Source organism: Phoenix dactylifera, chromosome 12 (assembly GCF_051530095.1).
Source record: "Phoenix dactylifera cultivar Ajwa chromosome 12, Ajwa_hap1_PhDact_Kaust_v1.1, whole genome shotgun sequence".
NCBI classification, from domain to species: Eukaryota; Viridiplantae; Streptophyta; class Magnoliopsida; order Arecales; family Arecaceae; genus Phoenix; species Phoenix dactylifera.
The window spans coordinates 18,823,828-18,846,136 of record NC_143201.1 but is presented as its reverse complement, the minus strand read 5'-3'; the positions used below and the strand labels follow the sequence as shown (position 1 = coordinate 18,846,136).

General features: G+C 48.0%; 1 protein-coding gene across 7 annotated transcripts; it reads left to right on the top strand.

The window, feature by feature from the left end:
- Positions 1 to 1,176: 1,176 nt before the first annotated feature.
- Positions 1,177 to 21,132, top strand: LOC103705682 (uncharacterized). 7 transcript variants are annotated; one of them, XR_015972101.2, is made up of 10 exons: positions 1,177 to 1,802; positions 2,210 to 2,522; positions 2,619 to 2,727; positions 3,045 to 3,171; positions 3,283 to 4,023; positions 4,686 to 6,594; positions 8,881 to 8,899; positions 18,598 to 18,688; positions 20,178 to 20,270; positions 20,373 to 20,403. XR_015972101.2 is itself a non-coding variant. In XM_088708788.2 (9 exons), exons 2-8 carry the CDS (start codon positions 2,324 to 2,326, stop codon positions 18,683 to 18,685), a joined length of 3,192 nt encoding a protein of 1,063 aa, XP_088564914.1. In that variant the 5' UTR covers positions 1,178 to 1,802; positions 2,210 to 2,323; the 3' UTR covers positions 18,686 to 18,688; positions 20,373 to 20,496. The 7 variants fall into 7 exon arrangements, 6 of the variants coding, with proteins under 6 accessions (XP_088564914.1, XP_088564912.1, XP_088564913.1 ...); XM_088708788.2 differs by lacking the exon at positions 20,178 to 20,270 and having other exon boundaries at positions 1,178 to 1,802; positions 20,373 to 20,496; XM_088708786.2 differs by lacking the exons at positions 8,881 to 8,899; positions 18,598 to 18,688 and having other exon boundaries at positions 1,179 to 1,474; positions 1,572 to 1,802; positions 20,373 to 21,132.
- The last annotated feature ends 1,177 nt before the right edge of the window (positions 21,133 to 22,309 follow it).

The following is a 22,309-nucleotide window of genomic DNA, read 5'->3' as shown; positions in this document are numbered from 1 at the left end:
GAATCAAATACGAGCCTAGAATTTGGACCTAACTCCAAATGAAGTCTAATAACTAAATAATTGATGGAAATCACTTTTCTCCTTTGCGATATAATGTTATGGACTATGCATTTTTGTATTATAAAGTACTATAAAACAAGATTTCCTTCTCTAAACAGTGATGAAATGACTAAATGACAGCTGTTTTAATAAAATAATAGCTGTTTTTTTAAGTACGTAAGTATTATGTTACAGTACCACCATCCGCATGCTTTTTATTCTCACCGTAGTATATGATATGAGTGTCTCCAAGCCATCTCTATCAGAGTAGCTAGCACAAGCCTGGCAATGATCCTAAACGAGACCTTTTTGTTTTTGTCACATCCCAAAAACCTAGTTATCCGCTGTCAGTGGACTAGGCTCTATTACCAGCCAGTCCTTCTTAAGCGTGGGGTCTATTTTTGCAAGCAACAAAGGCTTTCCTGCTACCATAAAGAACTACCATTTGATTTCTTTTTTTCTTTCAAAAAAAAAAGGAAAATAAAAAAAAAGCTACTATCATTTGGTTGGGACCAGTGGCGTGCTGCATTCCAGTGCAACTGTGCAAGTGGATATTGGAGTCCAATTTGATCACCCTCTATATATGCACATTGATCAACAACAGGTTATTAGATAGGGCAGGAAATATAATTCGGGTGAGCCCTGCCATCTGTTCTTAACTTGTTGATTAACTTGTTGATCAATGCATGTAAATAGTGAGACATGAGCTTAGTTTTTTTTTTTTCTTAATTTTATTTTGAAATTATGCGACGAGCCCCATCAGACAGTTTTTAATTTAGTTAGAGATTCACTCCATCGAGCTAAATTGCATTCATGATATGTTATATTTTTTCAAAAATTACTAGTCATAATTTTGTAATATAGTGCATCTGATCGTTGGAATAGAAATTTCAAAAAATTTATACAATCAGAAAACTTTAAACGTTTTGTATTATTTTTTTTTATATTCGAGTTAATCTATTTTTGATTCTTCTCTTTAACAATCCGGCATGCGGTCAAAAAATTCAACTTTTAAAATCTAAAAAATTCAAATTAATGAATTTTAGACATCAAAGCTCCAACCATAACCTCAATGTTAGTTGGCTATAAATTGGATTGCAAACGGGTCGGATTCATAAATGCCCAATCCGTTTCCCCTTATCCAATTCCACCTTTTCTCTCCCATCAGCGGCATGTCCTGCTTTCCCACCCTCCCCTCTGCGCCTTTGCGGTAACAGGTGTCTCTACAGTAAATTAAGCTCTTCCGATGAAGAGATCAAGGGTGAGAGAGAGAGAGAGAGAGGAAAATCACACAAAATAAAAAGCTAAAAGAAAAAGAAAAAGCCTTCCAGAATCCAGAGAACCTGTAAACACTGACAGCGAAAGCTTGCTCCTGAGGAAAACTTCTTCTTGTTCGTTAGGATGAAATAATAATAAAAAAAAAAACCCTAACAAGGTCGGTTGGGCTCTTCGTCTCCCACCTTCTAATCTCTCTTATTTTAATCCCTTTTTCGTCCCAAAGTCCTCCAACATTCGAATTCCTGGTGAATTAGGACTTCCGCAGTGCGATTTCTGGCACTTACCGACCCGTACTTCCACACAGCGGATCGCTCGAACGGAATTTCGTTGTGGTAATTTTGTTCGAAACAAAGGAACCTAGCCTGACCGGCGGGGAATGGAAGGATTGGAGGCTGCCGGGCAAGGGAATCGTTCGACGAAACGATTTTGGAGTTCTGTGAGAGAGTTGGAAGTGTCACGTGATCGAATTTGAACAATCGAGAGCAGTAATTCTAGTTTTTCTTTGTTGTTTTCCTCTTATTCTTTGCCCAGTTTTGATGAACTGCACTGTTTCCTGGTTTTGATGAAAAGTTCGAAACTTTAGCATTCATTATGCTTCTTTTAATCCTTTCGGTGATTTCTAGTTCAATAAAGGTTCTAGAGCTCGATTGGCAGGTCGCATTAGCTTCCTCTTTTTTCTTGTCGATTTAAAACTCAGACAACCATCTGTGCTTCTTAGAAGATCAAAATGGAATATTACAATGGCACATAGTAAAACTGAAGTTTATTTTTTAATCATATACTGTAGTTTTTTTTTTCCCTTTAAGACAGAATTCCTGGCTTTTATGATGTTCTTATTCTTCTCTATCTCCAGAATCCGAGTGATCAATCGTAGTATGGTTATCTGTCACAGGTTATGGTGGTGGAACGTGCCGCAAGCTTTTGGGTAATGGATAGCATCAGTTTGGTGCACGAGGAAATGGGAAGGATGGAGTCTTTCTGAGAGAAAGCGGCACGGCTGTGAAAGATGCCACCTTCGCCAGTGCTGCGGTTCTCTCCTGGGAGGGAGCGTCGAATGGAGAAGGCTCACAAGAGGGGCCGCAGTTTTGAGAGCGGATTTCCTCTCAAAAACAAAGATGATGATCTTGCCCTGTTTAAGAACATGCAGAACAGGGAAAGGGATAATTTCTTGCTCCATACTTCTTATGATTTCGAAGACTCTATTTGTAATTCCCTCTGTTCTCTAGATAATTCGTATGACAACAATTCTTAGTAAGCTAAATTTATGTCTTCACAATAAGATGAAATTTATTTCCTTTCAGCAAAATTAAGAGACTCTTCGGATTTCAACTTTGGCATAACCACCATTCCAGTTCGAAGAGAGAGCAGTGACCTGCTGAATGCTGATGCTGGTAAAAATGACTATGACTGGTAAGTCGTATTCGATACTCAGACCATTAAATATTTGTGATTGCATCTTAGTCTTCTGTGTAACTGTGGAGAACTTGCTTGCATTCTTTGATCTGCATTGAGCTCAGACAATAGCTATTTGACTTTTTGAAGTATACATAGAATTGAAGCGACTCAGTAAAAGAAACATTAGACGGTAAATACGCTGTAATTTTCTTTATCGCATTTTTCTTGCATTCCATACCCACTATTCTTACATGAGTATTGAGTAGAAATTTAACTTTCCATTAGTTTTTTCTCTAGTATGGTTACAATGGGGTGATCCTCTGATGGAACAGGCTATTAACTCCACCTGACACTCCTCTTTTCCCATCCTTGGATGATGATGATGAACCTCAACTAGCCAAACTTTCTCAGAGGGGAAGGCCGAGAGCTCAACCCGTTCCCATTTCAAGATCATCCATGGTAGCTGACTAGCACCTTATCGAGCTTCTTGTTATTCCTGGAACAAGCAGTTCACCTTTTTCACTGCTATTTCTTTTGCGAGCATCGTTCATATCTTATCTTTGACTGCAGGCTGACAAGATGCACAAGACAAGTAGAAGCAGTGCCAGTACGCATCGACGAAGTCCATCTCCACGATCTAGTCATAGTGTAAGTCAGTCAAAAGGAAGGTCATCTTCTGCTCCTCGTTCTAGCCAGTCTCCAGTTTTGCGACCAATCACGCCTACACGAAGACCCTCTACTCCTCCAAAAAAACCCTCGTCACATACTCCAAGGTCTTCAACTCCCATGTTGCAGAGGTCAAACTCTGGTTCAAGCTGGCTGTCATCTTCTTCAGGAAAAAGGGGAGCATCTCCCGTAAGGACAAGTCGCGGAAATTCAGCTTCTCCAGAATTACGAGGATGGCAACTGAACCTTCTCGGTTTCTCTTCTGATGCGCCTCCAAACCTTCGAACTTCTCTATCACATCACCCAGCATCACATAGAAGAGGTTTGCCGCCAGCATCCAGAAATTCATCATCAAATTCTCGAAGGCAATCGATGTCACCAACAGCATGTAGAAGTGCCAGTTTGTCACACTGCCAAGAAAGAGATCAGTTGAGTTCCCACGGTAGGGGCTCTGTAGCATCTTCAGGTGATGATGTTTTTGACTCTCTGCAGTCAGTTGCTGTTGGTATTTCTGTCAGCCCGACTGCAAAAAAATATGGAGTTGTAGGTAATAGCAGAGCTATGGCATTTTCAAAGAAACCATTAAGAACACTTTCTGCAAGCTCTGCCCATACAAGATCCTTTGATTCTGCACTTCAACAGATGGTAAATATTTTATATGTATTTTTATTCTGATTACTGTTTGTCACAAATTATCCATATTAACAAAACCTAAACACCGAACTATATTTTTCTCATTTGGGCTAAAAATGTTTCTGTCAGGGTTACTTTGCTTTGTATGATCCTTTGCTTATCTCACTTTGACTCAGAATGCTGTGTTTGAACATAGAAAAGGGGGCATTGTAATTTTTTAGACGTCTTTGTCATTCATGTCTATCCTTATGCGTCTCTGAAAAGGCTGACCTTAATGTGCGCTGGCTTAGACTTGAAATTCACCTAACTAGTCACATTTGTTACTGGTATTCCACTAATTTGTGGATAAACAAAAACACATCAACAGCAGCAATACCAAACAGGCCCTTAGTTTTTGCTTGATCACTTTTAAGTTTTAGTTCTTTATTTTCATATTTCTTGTGGAACAGTTCCCTGAGAAATTCTTTGCGATGTTTCCAACACAAAAGGGTTGTGTTCACAACATGGTCTGTCGCAAATTTCAGGATTCAATCTCCTTTCAAAAGATCATGGACATTCTGGCTCTTCTTGAAAGACCATCAGCTTATTCTTGGGCTTTGGTGATATCACATGTTTTTGTTTTCTTGCTATATGTTCTATTCTCACAAAGTTTCTTCTTAATTTATGGTTTTTAGGAAAATCACAAAATTCCCCAGAACATGTTCAGGCCACTTCTATCAAGTGCGCCAGCGGCAAAGTCCTATGTTGGGGAAGCCAATAATCTACACCGTGCTATGATCACCAAGAATTCTTCACTCATAACTAGCAAAAATGCAAGTTCCAAGCAAACTACCAGTATTGCTCATGATATTGTTAGCAACAACTATGACCAGAATTATCTGGCCAGTGGTTGGAGAAAAATGCAAGATCTTGACTGCCAAGAAGAAGCTTTTATCTCGGATAAGGTGCATGAGATGGTTGATGGCCTTGGGCACGAACTCTGTGCTAAAAAACCTCAAAATAGATATGAAAATCTTGATGGATGTTTGCCAGCTAAACTCAATTCAGAGGAGTTTGAAAAATCAACTAGTAACCTTGGAGATGCAGTGAGCATTAAGCCTGCTTTTGAATCTTCATATATTGCTGGTGGCCATTCTGAAGGTCATTGTCATGGAATGATAATTTGCTCTAGACGTGGGAAAAACTTCTCTATTGTGGAAGTTGATGGGAAAACTGATGTTTGTAAAGAATGTGCTCGAAAAATTTCTACAGGATTAGCTGAAACTACTGCACTCATGACTCTGAATAAAGCACTTCAATCTGAAATGCCTCTTGGGACAGATCAACTGTGTAGCAAGCTGCAGCTTAAAAAGGGGATGACTGAATTGTCTGAGAAGAATAGTGGTCAGGCTGTGCTTGATCAACAGGAAACAGACGATGAGCAGGGTCCTGATTGCATTCCAGATAGTTTGCCTCTTCAGTTTGTGCTGGATGAAAGGAAGAAAGTACCTGCTGAACAGAAGTCAGATGATCAGCTAGAAGAAAATGCTACCAGGTGTCAAGATAGCAAATTCAATAGATCACAAGATAGTCCCCACCAAAGCCTAATGATTGATAGTCTTGATGGAACAGGTGCATCTGTACTTCTATTGCAAAGGTCAAACAGCAGTAGGTTGAATGGTATGCGAGGGAGGTCATTTTCTGCTAGAAATATATTTTGTTCCAAGCCTTCTTTTGTGAGTGATAATACAAGTGCCATGATATGCAGCAATGAAAGGGATAGTTCTTCAGCTTCTTCTGTTGATCTGCGATCATCTGGACAAATGGAGGTTTATGATCAACAGCAGTTCAACAGCCGGAAAGGAGAGAGAGAAAATTTGAGAAGCAGTTATGATGCAAAAGCTCTAAACACTGGTCTATCACTTCCAAGTGTTAAATTAAATTCCCATGAAGCTCTGGTTCACACCAACAATAAAGCTAAAGAAAATTTTAGCAGCTCTGCTGGAAATCTGGAATGTGAGGCCTTAGGAGAAACAATGTTAGTCACTGAAAATCATAATGATTCTTTGGAAACTGCAGAATTACCTGTAAACCGATCCCCATCTTTTACGCAATTTCTTCATGACAGGGGCATCTTTGTTCATGCTGATTGCTGCAAGGATGTAGATGCTTCTGCTTCTAAACTTTTGAGTCACCCACAAAGTAACTATTTGCATGGTATTCCAACTGCAGATTATTCAAATGATGAGGACTGTGTTTCATGTGTGAGTGATGAAATCATCCACGAGAATCATAGGAGAATAACAGATAAAGAAAAATCAGCTGATATTTCAGAATCCTCTATAATCGAGGAAGAATATAGAATGAGTAATTTCTGTAAACTTGACCATAATGATGCTCCCAGACATAGCTCTTGCAACATGAACATGAGCCTTGATAATGATCATGACTGCTTACAAACTTCACAAATAGAGCGTACAGACTCTTGTAATACAAGGGTGTTAGAGGCTTCTTGTGAATATACTGTTTCCACAACATCAGAGAAGGATGTGTTGGCTTTGGCACCAGATTCTAGCATTATCGATCATGCTCATGGTGTCTATGGTATGTATTTCCTTCCTAATTTTGTTATTCTTATATTATATTTGCTTCTTGACCTTTTTCCTCAAATCTTGTTATTATTTTCTCTTGACTAAATTTTCTACCTTTTATGTTGCAAAATATATATGATTCTGCAATTGTTTCTCTCGATGCCAAGTGAGCATGTTGGAAGTTTGTGATAGTTAAATCTATCCTAACATAGTATCGTCATTCATCTAGTTATTCAATTTTGCTATCACCATAACCATAACCATCCACATTCCCAACTATTTGGGATTGACTTTATGGATTGTCATTCACCGAGTATTCCTATTTAGGGCTGATGTTATTCTAAGGAATAGGAGATGCCCTAACATTCCCAAGGATCAAATTTGGATCCATTTCATAGTTTTCTACAGCTGATCTTTATTTTACACTATGGATGCTAATATATCTTTTGTTATAACATCCAATTTCTCTAAAAATAATAATTAGATGATAATCTGGACCTTGACATAAATATGATATGGAGTATATGCTTTTGCTGAGGGGTTATTCTCCATGTCTTTGATCTGTTAATATTTCCTCAAGGTTACTTGTGCAAATCTGCATTTAGCCCTCACAAGTAAGATCCTTCTGTAGAAGATTTTTTCCCCTTTTCATGTATTACAGCAGACACTGTCATCTGTGTTGCTTGATGAATTCTCCATTTCAAAATCCATCTTCATTTCTATTTGGTAGAAGCTTTGACACTATTAGTATGAGATAAGTTTCTGAACTCAGTTGGTGTATGCAAGGTGATCTCACAAATATATCACTTAGTTAAAAAAAAAAGCAAGAACTTTGTGGACCCTTGGACTTGGAAAGCATCTAGACTAAGATTGTACTAAGAGAACGAGTCTTTAACCCCTGTTTAAGTGAGGAATTCATCATATAAAGCTTTGACCATGAAAAAAAATCACTCTAGTAAAGCAAATATTAATTTACATTTTATGTAAGGGTTCTTTCTATCCATTGTGGTGACTTGGATATCCGTAGCATTAAACTTGCCTAATTCTTGTGAATGGACTATTCTTCAGATGAAATTGGGACAAAAATGCTACTTGAATTGAGTACTACTACCTAAATTGAGAAAGCACCATGATGTTATCATGTATGTTTGTCTCTCTCCTTTTTTGTGACTGCTATGTTTCATGGCACAAGTGGGTATTGTAGAGACTGTTCATTATGCTCTTTAACATGTATTGTCAAAAAGCAGATCTTTTATCATACCCTACCTCCATTAGAATGGCATGAATGAAGGTGTTGGGAAAACATTTTGCTATCTCCAAAATGATGCAGTTAACTGAACATATGTTTTGTTGTTCTGTACATATAAGAAATAAGTTTGAGGTATATAATGTTGTCCGAAGCATGCTATGGTCAATGCTCTTTTTAGAGTAGATTTCACCTTGCCTTGGTGGAAATAGTTACTTTTGATCTCCTCCAAGATACAATGCGTAGGTTTGTGAGTCATAAGGTGCATTCTAGTAAGACCAATCAAGTGCAATTTGAACTAGCTTAAGCCCAAATGCTGAAGAAAATAATACAAAGAAAACTCTAAAATTCAGGGATGAAAGTGAGGAAATTTCTCTTCTTCCAAGCAGGTATTTCCATATGCTTCTTTAGTCTCTTTTTCTATCTATAAGCCACTATACAACTCCTATTTACAGAATTCAAAAAGGTGCAAACCAAAAGATAGGATGCCTTAGAAGCATTCTTCCGTGCACTATTATTTTTAGCAAGGTATCCCTTCATAAAGAGAAGCGTAAGAAGATGCACACCTCTAAGGATGCATCTCTTGATATGGTGTCCTTTGGATAACCACAAAATCTAAAAAAGATGTGTCTAAGCACCCTAACAAAAATTTATGCAAAACAATATAAAATGAATATGTAATTTTGAATCACCATAAAATTAAAATTAGAAATTATAAACTATTAAATCCAACAATTGCCGACTGCAAAGGTTGATATACATTGTTGGCTCATTCACTAACATCTAATGCTTTTGAGTTCAAGTGTTTAGCTAACATTGTATCAGAGGTCAGCTTGTTGGATGTGATGCATTCAGATCCTCTAAGATCAGTTATTTATCTAATTAACTTGGTTTTCATCTTGCCTTATTCCAATCTCCATTTGCATGCACAGACTTCCCATATTATACAATAAAAAATTCATCAAATTCATTCTGACTAGCATTCCTCGCCGCTCTAGAAATAGTCTAAACTCATAGGCTGCAGTCTCATAACCACACATATGAGTTTTTCAGGGTATCATGCAATGGATAGTGTTACGGGGGAACTAAGCCGCCATGCTCCACGTGACCGGCACGCGCGCCCATGAAGACTACGGCTGTCCTTTGATCCAGCAATCCGACCCCGAGTCGGACATCTTCGGCTCCACAGCCCGACCTCGAGTCGGCTGCCCTTCGATCCAGCAGTCCGGCCCCGAGTCGGACATCTTCGGCTTCGCAGCCCGACCCCGAGTCGGCTGCCCCTTAATCTAGCAATCCGACCCCAAGTCGGATATCCTCAGCACCGCAGCCCGACCCCGAGTCGGCTGCCCCCTGATCCAGCACTCCGACCCCGAGTCGGAGATCTCTTGATAACGACAGGCTGCTTCCCAGAGGCACGCCGAGGCCTCCTGCTCCACTACTCCCTGCAACGGCTGTATCCGATGCTGTTCCACGATCTCCTGTATCAGCCGTACAAAGCGGAACTCCACTACGCCCTGTCATGGCCGTACCCAGCGCTGCTCCACGACGCCCTGTAACGGCCATGTCAGTGGCCACTCCATCGCGCCCCACGATGACAAACCCCCCTGAGAGACCCCCCAGCCAGGTATATATGCGGCTGGGGGGAGAAGGGGGGGTAAGCAATATCTTTCAGAGCACTCTCTTGCTTGCTATTATCATTTCTCCTCCTCCTCCAATCTCCTCTGACTTGATCGTCGGAGGGCCCCCGCTACCCCAGTGGTGGTGCGAGGCTTGCTTGCAGGTTTCCCAGTGGAAGGTGGAGCACAATCAACATCGATCAAGGCAGCTCAGACGGAATCCCGTTCACACCGCTGTGCCAATCGTTCTCGGTTTGGACCACCAGCAACAGTTGGCGCTAGAAGGAGGGGTCTGATCTCAGAGCGATCGTAATGGCACGGCGAGGTGGTCGTGGAGCTTCCAATGCCTCCGGTCGCGGGGCCTCTCGCGCCTCCGGCCGGGAGGCCGCTGCGTCTCCAACACATTCTCAGCAACACTCCACCATTCCACCCCCCATTCAGATGGTCGAAGCCGCTCAGTTCGACCAGTTAGCCCAGCAGGTTCGCACCCTCGCGGAGGCAGTGCAGAACCTGCAGGGTGTGATGTCTCGAGCGCCACAGCGGGCCCAGGAGCCGCTGCCCCCCGAGCGCTCACCTGTCTTCCTCAACCCGCGCTCCTTCCTCTCCCATGGGGAGGAGCGCCGGCGCGAGGAAAGTTCTCGAGCACGGTCCATTCTGCCAGGACCTTCTCATCGAAGCTGCGCGGGGTACGAGAGGCGGACCCGGGCGCGTTCTCCGACCCCCCAGTCCTCAAGGGGCCCGCACTCCAGTCGGTCCCCCTCGCGCCGCTCCTTGTCTCCCACCCACCGGTCGCGCTCCCTGGACCGGCGGGTGGACGATCTCCACAGACAACTCCAGGTCCTGAAGGACCACTCCAAAGATCTCTTCGCCGACTTGGAGATCTCCTCCCAATCGGCGCTTGCCTCGAGGATCCTGCGGACCCCAAATCCGCCGGGATTCAAAATGCCGGCGATCGAGCCCTATGACGGGGCGGCGGACCCGCGGGATCACGTGGAGAGTTTCAGGACTCTTATGCTCCTCCATGGAGCATCAGATCCCCTCCTCTGCAAGGCCTTCCCGGCGACCCTCCGTGGCCCAGCCAGGGCGTGGTTCGCCGGCCTGGAGGCTGACTCTATCCAGTCCTTTGACCAGTTCACTCGCCTCTTCATCAGCCATTTCGCCGTCAGTAGCCGGCGGCGATTGGTTTCCGACTCCCTCTTTGATGTCCGGCAAAACGAGGGAGAAAGCCTGCGGGATTACCTTACCCGCTTCAACAAGGCTACATTGGAGGTCCGGAACCTGAGCCAGGAGGTGGCTCTCTCAGCCCTGAAGCGTGGCTTCCGGAAGGGCAGACTCACCTTCTCCCTGGACAAACGCCTGCCGCGGAGCTTTCCGGAGCTGTTGTCTCGGGCGAACCAGTATGCAGACGCCGAGGAGGCAGCCGCCCACCGGAACAAGGAGGCCGCCGAGGCCCCTCTAAAGCTCGGGAAGAAAAGGCGAAAAGAGGCACCCCAGAGGAGGAGCCCGACGCCTCAACATCGGCGCAGAAGCCCGTCACCGGCGAGGAACCACGGCGCCCCACGCCCTCGTTCTCCGCACCGACGCTTCAACCGGTACACCCCACTCCTGGCCCCCCGGGCCCAGATCCTTATGGAGGTCAAGGGGCGGGAGAACCTCCCGGTCCCGAGGCAGATGAAGAAAATCCCTGGGAGGAGGCCCTCTCGGGCGTACTGTGAGTACCACCGAGACCACGGCCACGACACCGAAGACTGCTTCCAGCTTCGGGACGAGATCGAGGCTCTCATCCGCCGAGGGCGTCTCGGTCGATATGTAAACGACCGACGTCCCCCCGCAGACCCGCGTCCGGCCGACCCGGCCCCTCCGGAGCCTCGGGAGCAGAATCGACCCGTCGCGGGCGTGATCCATACTATCACTGGGGGCTGCCCCCGGCCCGAGAGGAACGCGGGGGGCTCGACTGAAGCATCAAGGGCAGCCGTCGCAAAGAGGCAGAGGGTCGGTAATGTAATCACTTTTTGTGATGAAGATGTAAAGGGGGTTCAGACCCCCCACGACGACGCCATGGTGATCTCCCTCACTATGGCAAACTATGATGTAAGGCGTGTTCTTGTGGATAGTGGAAGCTCAGCTGATATTTTGTTTTACGAGGCCTTCCAAAAGATGAGCTTGTCCAGACAATTGTTGCACAAAACATCCACCCCCCTCATAGGATTCACTGGAGACGCTGTCTCGGCCGAAGGTGTCGTTGAGCTGCCTGTGACTGCGGGCGTTGCACCCGCAGAAGCCACGGTGCGGCTCGGGTTCTTGGTCGTCCGTGTTCCCTCGGCCTACAACGCTATCCTCGGACGACCCGGACTGAACGCCCTTCGCGCGGTGGTCTCAACGTACCACTTGCTCATGCGGTTCCCCACGGCGGCCGGGATTGGAGAGGTCCGAGGTGACCAATCGACCGCAAGGCAATGTTTCTTAGCAACTCTCAAAGGGAAGAAGCCCGTAGAAGCCTTAAGCGTCGAATCCCTCGACGCCAGAGACGAGGTGGCCTTGCGGCACGGGGGGCCGGCGGAAGGTGTGATCGAAGTTCCCCTCGAGGAAGGTCGCCCGGACCGGACGGTCCGGGTCGGCACCAATCTCGACCCGGGAGCTCGGGCTCGGTTGGTGGAATTCCTCCGAGCCAACGCCGATGTATTTGCCTGGTCGGCGGCCGATGTACCTGGGATCGACCCGGAGGTCATTTCTCACGCCCTCAACGTCGACTCAACCCACCGACCAGTAAAGCAGAAGAAGAGACACTGTGCCCCGGATCGGATCCGAGTGGTCGACCAGGAGGTAGATAAGCTCTTGGAGGCAGGATTCATAAGGGAAGTCAGCTACCCCGAATGGCTGGCAAATGTCGTACTTGTCCGGAAGGCGAGCGGAAAGTGGAGGATGTGCGTCGACTACACCGACCTGAACAAGGCATGCCCCAAGGATAGCTTTCCGCTTCCGCGGATAGACCAACTGGTCGACGCGACTTCCGGATATCAGCTGCTGTCTTTCATGGACGCCTTCTCCGGCTACAACCAAATAATGATGGCTCCACAGGACGAGGAGAAAACTGCCTTTATAACAGACCGGGGGCTGTACTGTTACAAGGTAATGCCCTTCGGTCTGAAGAATGCTGGCGCCACTTACCAGCGCCTCGTCAACAAAATCTTCAAAGAGCAAATCGGCCGGAACATGGAGGTGTACGTGGACGATATGCTGGTGAAGAGCCGCCATGCAGACCAGCACATCGCGGATCTGGAGGAGACTTTTGCCACCCTGCGGAAGTTTCGCATGAAGCTGAACCCAGCGAAGTGCGCCTTTGGCGCTTCGGCCGGGAGGTTCCTCGGTTTCATTGTCAACCAGCGGGGGATCGAAGCCAACCCTGACAAAATCAAAGCCATCCAAGATATGTCCCCTCCGACCAAAGTGAAGGAAGTTCAGGAGCTCGCTGGGAGGGTCGCCGCGCTCGGACGATTTGTGGCAAAGTCGGCCGAACGCTGCCAACCGTTCTTCAAGGTGTTGAAGCGCCCGAAAGACTTCCTTTGGACGGCCGAATGTCAAGTGGCATTCGACCAACTCAAGGAGTACTTGGCGTCTCCTCCCCTGCTGTCCAAGCCGCAAGAGGGGGAGATGCTCTACCTCTATCTGGCGGTCTCCCCAACCGCAGTCAGCACAGTACTGGTTCGGGAAGAGGCAAAGCTCCAGAAGCCTGTGTACTACATCAGCCGGGTCCTACGGGATGCCGAGACGCGGTATACGAAGGCGAAAAAGATCGCCTTCGCGCTGCTCCTTAATCGCATTCTTTGTGCAGGACACTCCGGGTGGCACGTACCCCTAGGTCCACATATCTCCGCTCGCGCCCAGGTCGCGTCCGCCTCGAAGAACGCGCGCATCGCGGCCGCTTAACTGACACTCCTCGCAAGCAGCAACTGGCGATCCGATTTCCCAGGTAACGCATCAATTAGCGTTTAATGCCCTTCTGGTGTTCCCCAGGCAACGCTTGGAGAAGAGGAGAAACACGATCGCAGCTGACCACGGAGAAACCCCGTCGGGCTGCAAGCGACAGGCGCATGGCCAACGAGCGGAATTTCCCGAGGCACGGCCCTCGGATGCCAGGCTAACCCGATGATCATCCCGGGAGCAGACTAGCCTGAAGCCCCGACCGGTCGCCTTGGCTTGCGCCAGCCTTGGCCGACCAACGAGCGGAATCTCCCGAGGCTCGGCCCTCGGATGCCAGGCTAACCCGATGACCATCCCGGGAGCAGACTAGCCTGAAGCCCCGACCGGTCGCCTTGGCTTGCGCCAGCCTTGGCCGACCAACGAGCGGAATCTCCCGAGGCTCGACCCTCGGATGCCAGGCTAACCCGATGATCATCCCAGGACCAGACTAGCCTGAAGCCCCGACCGGTCGCCTTGGCTTGCGCCAGCCTTGGCCGACCAACGAGCGGAATCTCCCGAGGCTCGCCCCTCGGATGCCAGGCTAACCCGATGATCATCCCGGGAGCAGACTAGCCTGAAGCCCCGACCGGTCGCCTTGGCTTGCGCCAGCCTTGGCCGACCAACGAGCGGAATCTCCCGAGGCTCGGTCCTCGGATGCCAGGCTAACCCGATGATCATCCCGGGAGCAGACTAGCCTGAAGCCCCGACCGGCCGCCTTGGCTTGCGCCAGCCTTGGCCGACCAACGAGCGGAATCTCCCGAGGCTCGGCCCTCGGATGCCAGGCTAACCCGATGACCATCCCGGGACCAGACTAGCCTGAAGCCCCGACCGGTCGCCTCGGCTTGCGCCAGCCTTGGCCGACCGACGAGCGAAATTTCCTGAGGCCTAACCCTCGGATGCCTGGCTTAGTGCCGGAAGAATTTTCTGAGGCCTAACCCTCGGATGCCTGGCTTAATGCCGGAAGAATTTCCTGAGGCCTAACCCTCGGATGCCTGGCTTAGTGCCGGAAGAATTTTCTGAGGCCTAACCCTCGGATGCCTGGCTTAGTGCCGGAAGAATTTCCTGAAGCCTAACCCTCGGATGCCTGGCTTAGCGCCGGAAGAATTTTCTGAGGCCCAACCCTCGGATGCCTGGCTTAGTGCCGGAAGAATTTCCTGAGGCCTAACCCTCGGACGCCTGGCTTAGCGCCGGAAGAATTTCCTGAGGCCTAACCCTCGGACGCCTGGCTTAGTGCCGGAAGAATTTCCTGAGGCCTAACCCTCGGATGCCTGGCTTAGGGCCGGAAGAACTTCGAGAGTCAGGAGTCGGCAAGACGCTGCCAAGAGTTAAAAAGAAAAAAAAAGAGGAGGACGAAAGCGAGATGAAGAAACATTCGACTTGTATTAATTTTCATTGTTTCAGGGCCAAGGCCCATACAATTTGGCAAAACGCCGACATACAAAAAAAAGAGGACAACGAAAGGTACAAGAGGTCAGCTTGGAGGAACCCCCGGGTCGGGAGCGTCGGGCTCGTCCGCAGGGGGTAGGGAGGCGGTAGGAGAATCAGCAGGCGATGGCGCCGGAGAGGAGTCGAGAAGGGAAATCCCACTCAGGTCAACTTCGGGGTACTTAGCCGACACCCTTGCCAGGCCCTCCTCGAAGCCTAAGATGAAGGATTCGGACCCCGCGTCCGACGCGTCACGGACGAACTCGTCAGACTGACGATAGGCCCGTACCGCCTCCGACATATCACGGGTGAACTCGGCGGACTGACGATAAGCCTGTACCGCCTGGCGCCCGATCTCCGCACTCTTCTCGGCCAGCGCCCGCCTCTGCTCCTCCGTAATCTGAGCCTTATCCTCCAAGACCTTCGCCACAATCCGGTCTTCAGCCTCGGAGGAGACCCTCAGCAGATTAGCCTGAGCCTCCTTATGCTTCGCCTCGGCAGCAGTGCGAGCGGCCTCAGCTTCCTCCAGGCGCGAACGGAGCTCTTGGTCGTTCGCGCGGGACCTCTCCAAGGCTGACTCCAATTCGCCCAGTTTGGCTTCAAGAGACCGGGTTCGGTTGCGGGCGCTGTCGGCAGACCGCTGAGCCTTCTCCCACCTCTCTCGATAGTCCGCGACCTTCCGGGACTGCTTTTCAGCTCGTTCCTCCGCCTTCTTAACCCTGCTTTCGAGGCCCGAGGCGACTTTGAGTTGCTCCCGAGCTTCCAACAGTTGCTTCTCGAGGGCGGCGAAGCCGAGTGCCCGCTCTTCGGCCTCCCGGAGCCTCGCCTCGAGGTCCCCGGTCGTCCTGCCCGCCACAGCCTGGCCTCCCTCTTCCACTGCTTTCAGTCGGTCCTCGGCCTTCGCCAGAAGCCCTGCCTGTTCCTTGTAGCACTCCTCTAGACGGATCATGTACTGGGCGAGCTAAGAGATAGGAAAAGTGAGGGCGTCAGGCGGAGAACAACAGAGCTAATAAATGGTGAAAAGCGGCCAGAAGAACACTCACCGACATGAGACAGACGCAGCTGGCAGCCCCGACGTCAGAGACCCCCAACTCCCGGACCCGCCGACGGTCCTTCTCCAGCAGCACTGTTTCGATGAGGTTTCGGGCGCCATCGGTAGTGAAGGCCGACCCCGATTTCTCCCCGGAGCCGGATGGTGGTTCTGCAGCCTTACCCTTATCCATCGCCTGGGGAAGAGTCCTGCTGATTGTGCTCGGGGCGGGGGTCACTCCAGAAATTGATAGGGCCCCGCTCGGCCGGGGCCTCGGCGCGTCCCTCCTCGAATCATCAGGAGCCGGCTGAGTCGAAGGCCGGGCCGGGGACCGATCACGTCCGACCCGTCCGTCTCGAGCGGGCTCGGATGATACCTCCGGAATAGCGGCAGTCTCACCACCGGAGGGCTGATACAGCGTCAGCTGCCGGTCCGTGCCCACGGCGTCTCCCTGATCGGTGGGCCCGGACTCGTCGGTCGGCGTCGGAGGCACCTCCTTGCGGGACTTCTTCGCCGGCGGGGCCCCGCTCGGAGGAGCTCGTTTCCTCCTCCGGACCGCTTCCAGTAGGGACGACCTACCAACAGCCGGTCCCTTGTCCGACCGCATGACGTCGTCAATCTCTGCAACAAGAACGAGATGGTCGGGCTGAGAAACCGAAGGAAAGAACGAGACGAAAGAGGAGAAAAGAGTCAAAAAAGAAATGGTGGCGGGCTCACGGTCGGTGGGGACCGAGCTCAGACCGACATTCACCAAGGTATCCTCGGAAATAAGGCGGGCCACCGGGGGGAGCTGGCCCTCGGCAACCAACCCCTTCAAGGCGGCCAAGCCATCGGATTCCTCCCTCGACAGTCTCGATAGGCCGATCGGGGACTTCATCGGCGTCTCCCAGGTCGCCCTAATTTTCCAAGAGGGATCTACATCGATGAAGAAGAAACGCTCCTTCCAGCCGTGAATGGAGGAAGGAGCCTCTTTGACGAGGCCGCACCCTCGCCGCGCCGCAAAGCACCACCACCCTTTGTCCTGGGGGTGGCCACTCAGGCTGTAGAACTCCCAAAAAACATTCAGAGTGGCGGGAATCTCGTGCATGCGGCAGAGAACCTGGAAGACCGTCAGGGCACGCCACGAGTTCGGCACCAGTTGCGTCGGCGCAACTCTTAAACCCCGGAGTACCTGCACGACTAAGTCCGAAGGGGGAAAGCGGAACCCGGCCTGGAGAATGCCCTCATTGATGGCGATCTTCCCTGGAGGAGGATGGGACATCCTCTCCTCAGGCCCCGGGAGCGTAACGTTGCAGGCCTCGGGAAGGTGGTACCGAGCCACGAGTTTGTCTAAGTCTTCGGCGACCAGCTCCGACTTAATGTGGTCTGCTCTCACTTCGCCCATTCCTAATGGCCAATAAACCTACGGTCAGGACGGGGACAAGAAGGGGGGAAAGACCGGGACGACTGGGGTACACTAGTACAAAAGGAGAAAGTATGGAGAGCCCTAAGTAGAAGAATGGGGTAACTCACCGGAAGAGAAGGAAGAACGGCTCCGAGAGCGTCAAAGGAGAAGCAAGCGAACAGTCCGACGGCAACAACGGCAGCGCAAAGGGGAAACTCGAAAATGTCTGTAAAGAGGAAGACGGGCGGGGGAGGGCCCCCGGTTAAATAGGCGGAAAGGCGGGTGATGCCTCGATGACGCCAGAGGACGCCTGGCCGCCGAAGGGTCGCTCGCGCCCCAAAGGCGAATCGACACCATTAAGGAAGGATGTCCGCCGAAATCCTCAGACTGCCAGGTCAGCAACAACCGCCATACGCCATAAAGAAGGCGGGGAGCTCGAAGCGCGCGCGCCTCTCCGAGGGATGGCGGCAATCTCGAAGCATCACTCCCTTCACCCGTTCCCCTTCTGGTTCCAGGCTCGGAAGTGGGGGGCTACTGTTACGGGGGAACTAAGCCGCCATGCTCCACGTGACCGGCACGCGCGCCCATGAAGACTACGGCTGTCCTTTGATCCAGCAATCCGACCCCGAGTCGGACATCTTCGGCTCCACAGCCCGACCTCGAGTCGGCTGCCCTTCGATCCAGCAGTCCGGCCCCGAGTCGGACATCTTCGGCTTCGCAGCCCGACCCCGAGTCGGCTGCCCCTTAATCTAGCAATCCGACCCCAAGTCGGATATCCTCAGCACCGCAGCCCGACCCCGAGTCGGCTGCCCCCTGATCCAGCACTCCGACCCCGAGTCGGAGATCTCTTGATAACGACAGGCTGCTTCCCAGAGGCACGCCGAGGCCTCCTGCTCCACTACTCCCTGCAACGGCTGTATCCGATGCTGTTCCACGATCTCCTGTATCAGCCGTACAAAGCGGAACTCCACTACGCCCTGTCATGGCCGTACCCAGCGCTGCTCCACGACGCCCTGTAACGGCCATGTCAATGGCCACTCCATCGCGCCCCACGATGACAAACCCCCCTGAGAGACCCCCCAGCCAGGTATATATGCGGCTGGGGGGAGAAGGGGGGGTAAGCAATATCTTCCAGAGCACTCTCTTGCTTGCTATTATCATTTCTCCTCCTCCTCCAATCTCCTCTGACTTGATCGTCGGAGGGCCCCCGCTACCCCAGTGGTGGTGCGAGGCTTGCTTGCAGGTTTTCCGGTGGAAGGTGGAGCACAATCAACATCGACCAAGGCAGCTCAGACGGAATCCCGTTCACACCGCTGTGCCAATCGTTCTCGGTTTGGACCACCAGCAACAGATAGACATCTTCCTCAATTGGCTATGAGGTCATTTAGGGCTAAAGATCTCTCTTACAATTGCTTTGGCAAGCACTTTATCAAGAATGATTGAGGAGTAAGTATATCTAAGCTGTTTTAATGCTTCCCTAATCATATTTAAATAAACCGCATGTTACCCATTGAACATTTGTATTGGTATTCCTAATTGGTAAGCTTGGTCATCATTTCTTGAGTGATTAATTATTGGGCTTCTGTCATTTCTCCTTAATTTTAAGTTGCCGTTTTCAATTTCAGTATCGATCTTGATATCTTTCAAGATTCTAAGTAAATTTCATATAGTTTTTAGTCTAATCAATTTCTCCGTTACTCATGAATCATTAAAACAACAAATTCCAAAAGAATAATAGTATTCTATAGAAATTTAATACAAGTATGAAATGTGGTAATATTTCATTTGCATGTAAGTTTTTTTCTTAGCGATCACAGCAATATATTTTATCTTGACAATGAAGTATAGAATGTATCACAAGTTCAATTAATAAATACCACCAATTAAATTGCCATTCAAGAACAAAACAATGTAGTTACTACCCGCACATCAAAGATAATAGTTACTTATGGTGATTAACATAAATATCATTAATGTTGTCATGATCAATAATATCCAGCATAATAAGCCTCTATTGCAGCCTTGTGTGATCTTGTTTAGTGCGTGGAGCGCAAAAAGTAAGCTAACATAAGGCAAACTCCTGTATAATGGGTCTTTCCATTAGGAAGCACAACAGTATTCCTTTTCACTTCAGGTCCTCTCTAAAGGAAGTTAAAATGTTAATGATGAGGAGATGCCTACTGGTGGTCCATAACACATTCCAAATGAAATTGAGCCATAAAAATGCTTAGATGGATACTATTCAAACTAATCCTCTTCTTCAATAGGATCTTCCTCTTATTTATAACCCTCTTGAAAGGATTCATCATCAAAATGAATCACTATTATTTCAGAATAGATAGGGACATGGACATATATTGGGAGACAAGTTATCCTACCGTGTTCAACTAATTCCCAAAATAGTTTTTCTCAAAAGAAATGCATATTTTGGGTCATCAAGTACATATTTAGTAGACTTAGGTTCAATTCTGCCCAACATCAGAGTTATAGTAAAAATTTGATATAGCAACAATAAGAACTTTATGGTGTAGGTTCAAATCAACTTTAAATTTGTTGGGAATGATGTTTCTTTGGTGGAGTATCAAGTAGAAGAGGATCCATTCAGCTAGAATCTGACCAATCATTTCTCAAGTTTGGTTTCATTTAAGGAGCATTTTGGTCCATTTTGTAGACACTATATCATCATTATTATTTGGATTTCCTTCAAAAGGATTGAAAATAGTGGAAGAGAATGCACTATTATGCTTCTTCATTGAGAGTACTATTACACTTTGCATTGCAGAGTTTTGGTTTATGTTAGCTTAATTCTAATATTTTGGACATTGAATGATATTCCACAAGACATTGGCTAGAGCCTTCTTGTCCTAGAAATTATTTATCGCATGGTTTGTGTATCAGAACATACCAGGTGCATCATATCATACCGTATGTACAGGGACAGGACTAGGTACACCTATTGTGCCAAGTGTTGGTACCAAGGGAGTGTATCATATTGACACACAGTACAGTACATACCAGTTGATTACAAGTACGGGGACCAACCAGTGCTTGAAACCAGTACTATATTCTTACCAGAATTTGTATCTTTAATGTTGTTGGGTCTAATTGCATCTGCACTTGCATTTGACAGAAAAATCAGATGTGTGGACAGTAGAGGATCAAAGAGAACATATAGAAGAATCGACTTTAATCAAGCATGAGAACCAAAGGGGACAAATGTCAGGAAGTATGACTCTGGAAGAAGCAACTGATACCATACTCTTCTGCAGTTCTATTGTTCATGATCTGGCCTATAAAGCTGTGACCATCGGGATAGAAAATGAGTTGATGCTTAGCGAGGCCTCCCGCCCTACAGTTACTTTACTTGGAAAATGTGTTCGTGACCAAAAGGACTTGCAAAAGATTTTTAGAAGATGTACTCCAAAATCACATAAAGCGAAAGAGAAAAGGATGAAGGTTAATACATTGGCCCCATCTTTGGATTTGGAAAACAATGCAAATATCGAAGAGTCCACGCCCATCCATTCTGAGGTTACAATCCAAGCCAACAGCATAAAACCTCCAGGGTTGGAATCAAAGTGTAGCTGTACCATAATGTAGGGGGCTCAAGTTCCATTCACAGCATATGCTCATGACAACCACCAGACAGCTGCTCTTTTACTTGTAGAGATCTATACTTTTGCAGGGAAATCTATACACTCCATTCAGATTTATTTGTATAAACGATGATGTGGTCATGTAAATTTATCTGTTTTTTTTTGTTTCTATAAGTTACACAAGAGCGAATCAGAGGTTTGTAGGGGTTCCTGCCATTTTTGGTTTCTCTTTCTGCTTTTATTGTTCACTTGTAGTTTGAGCTACTCTTTTAATTTAATTTATTTCTTTTGTAATCTTTCTGCCATTCGCCAGTTTCTGTTCTTAAATTTACAGTTCACCGAGTTTTCCATTTTTATAGTTTGGTTCTCTTCTTACGCTCATACCAAAACTAGGATATTTTTGACAAAGATAAACCCATGACTCAAGACTATCACATTATAACAAGTTACATTCTAAACTCATAATTTGCTGGATTTCAGCTGATGGATTTGGAGTTTTTATATATGTCCAAAAAAAAACTAAATGGTACCTTTCAGGTAATTTTTTTAGATGGTCGTGACAAAAACTCCAAGTAAGGAACATATAGCCTGGTCAACAGATTCTACGCCATGACCGCAAAGAGCGCATGCGGAACAAGCGAGGTTAGAATGCAGTGAATGCTAACGTCTGTCCAACCGTATCAGAAGTCCATGGCATGCGGACCAGGAAGGGAGCAAAAGAAGGGATGTGCACGATGCTTACTTCGTGGTTGACGGCATTTCAGATCTGTGAGGTGAGGAGGCAAGCGAGGAACAAGTGCTCACAGCCTTCTTTGGAAGTATTGCAGACCATCAGAAAGCTGGTCCAGGCCACTCTCTTTTATGCCAAGTCATCTCCTCTTAAGAGCCTGCCTTGAATGGCCAACCACGACTTTGGATGGGAATCGTAGTCTCCAAAGCAGCTTGGCCCGCCCAGAAGCATGACCGCCTGTATCGAGGAGGTTGCTGTAGGATTTGACGGTGAAATGGTTGTGATGGGTCCCCCTCCATTGAAAGGTGGTGTTTTGATCTGGGCTGTAGTTTGCCGACAGGAGACTTCCTACTTGCTCTCTCTCTCTCTCTCTCTCATTTAGCTTTTTGGTGAGGTGCTCCAGCTAGAAGATGGTAGCGTTCCAGGCGCAAAAGCCCTTGTTCGCAGAATGTTTTGGAGGGGCTAACTGGCGAATAGCGAAGTTTATTAGTGGGTCGTCCCAAAACTTCAATGCGACGTTAATATTTGTGGTGGTAGCGAGAAGTGTCTTCGAGAGCAATACTTTTTGAGGTGGTAACATTCGCCGCCACCAATTTTTCAAGTAGAGCCATGTTCATTCGTCGCGGATCTTTAATCCTCCTGTTAATGAGGCAGCGACCTTCCATGGGTGATGAGGATCTTTTCCAAAAGAAGGATTCGTGAACATGGTCAACCTTTTGAATCACCCAAGTAGGAAGAAGG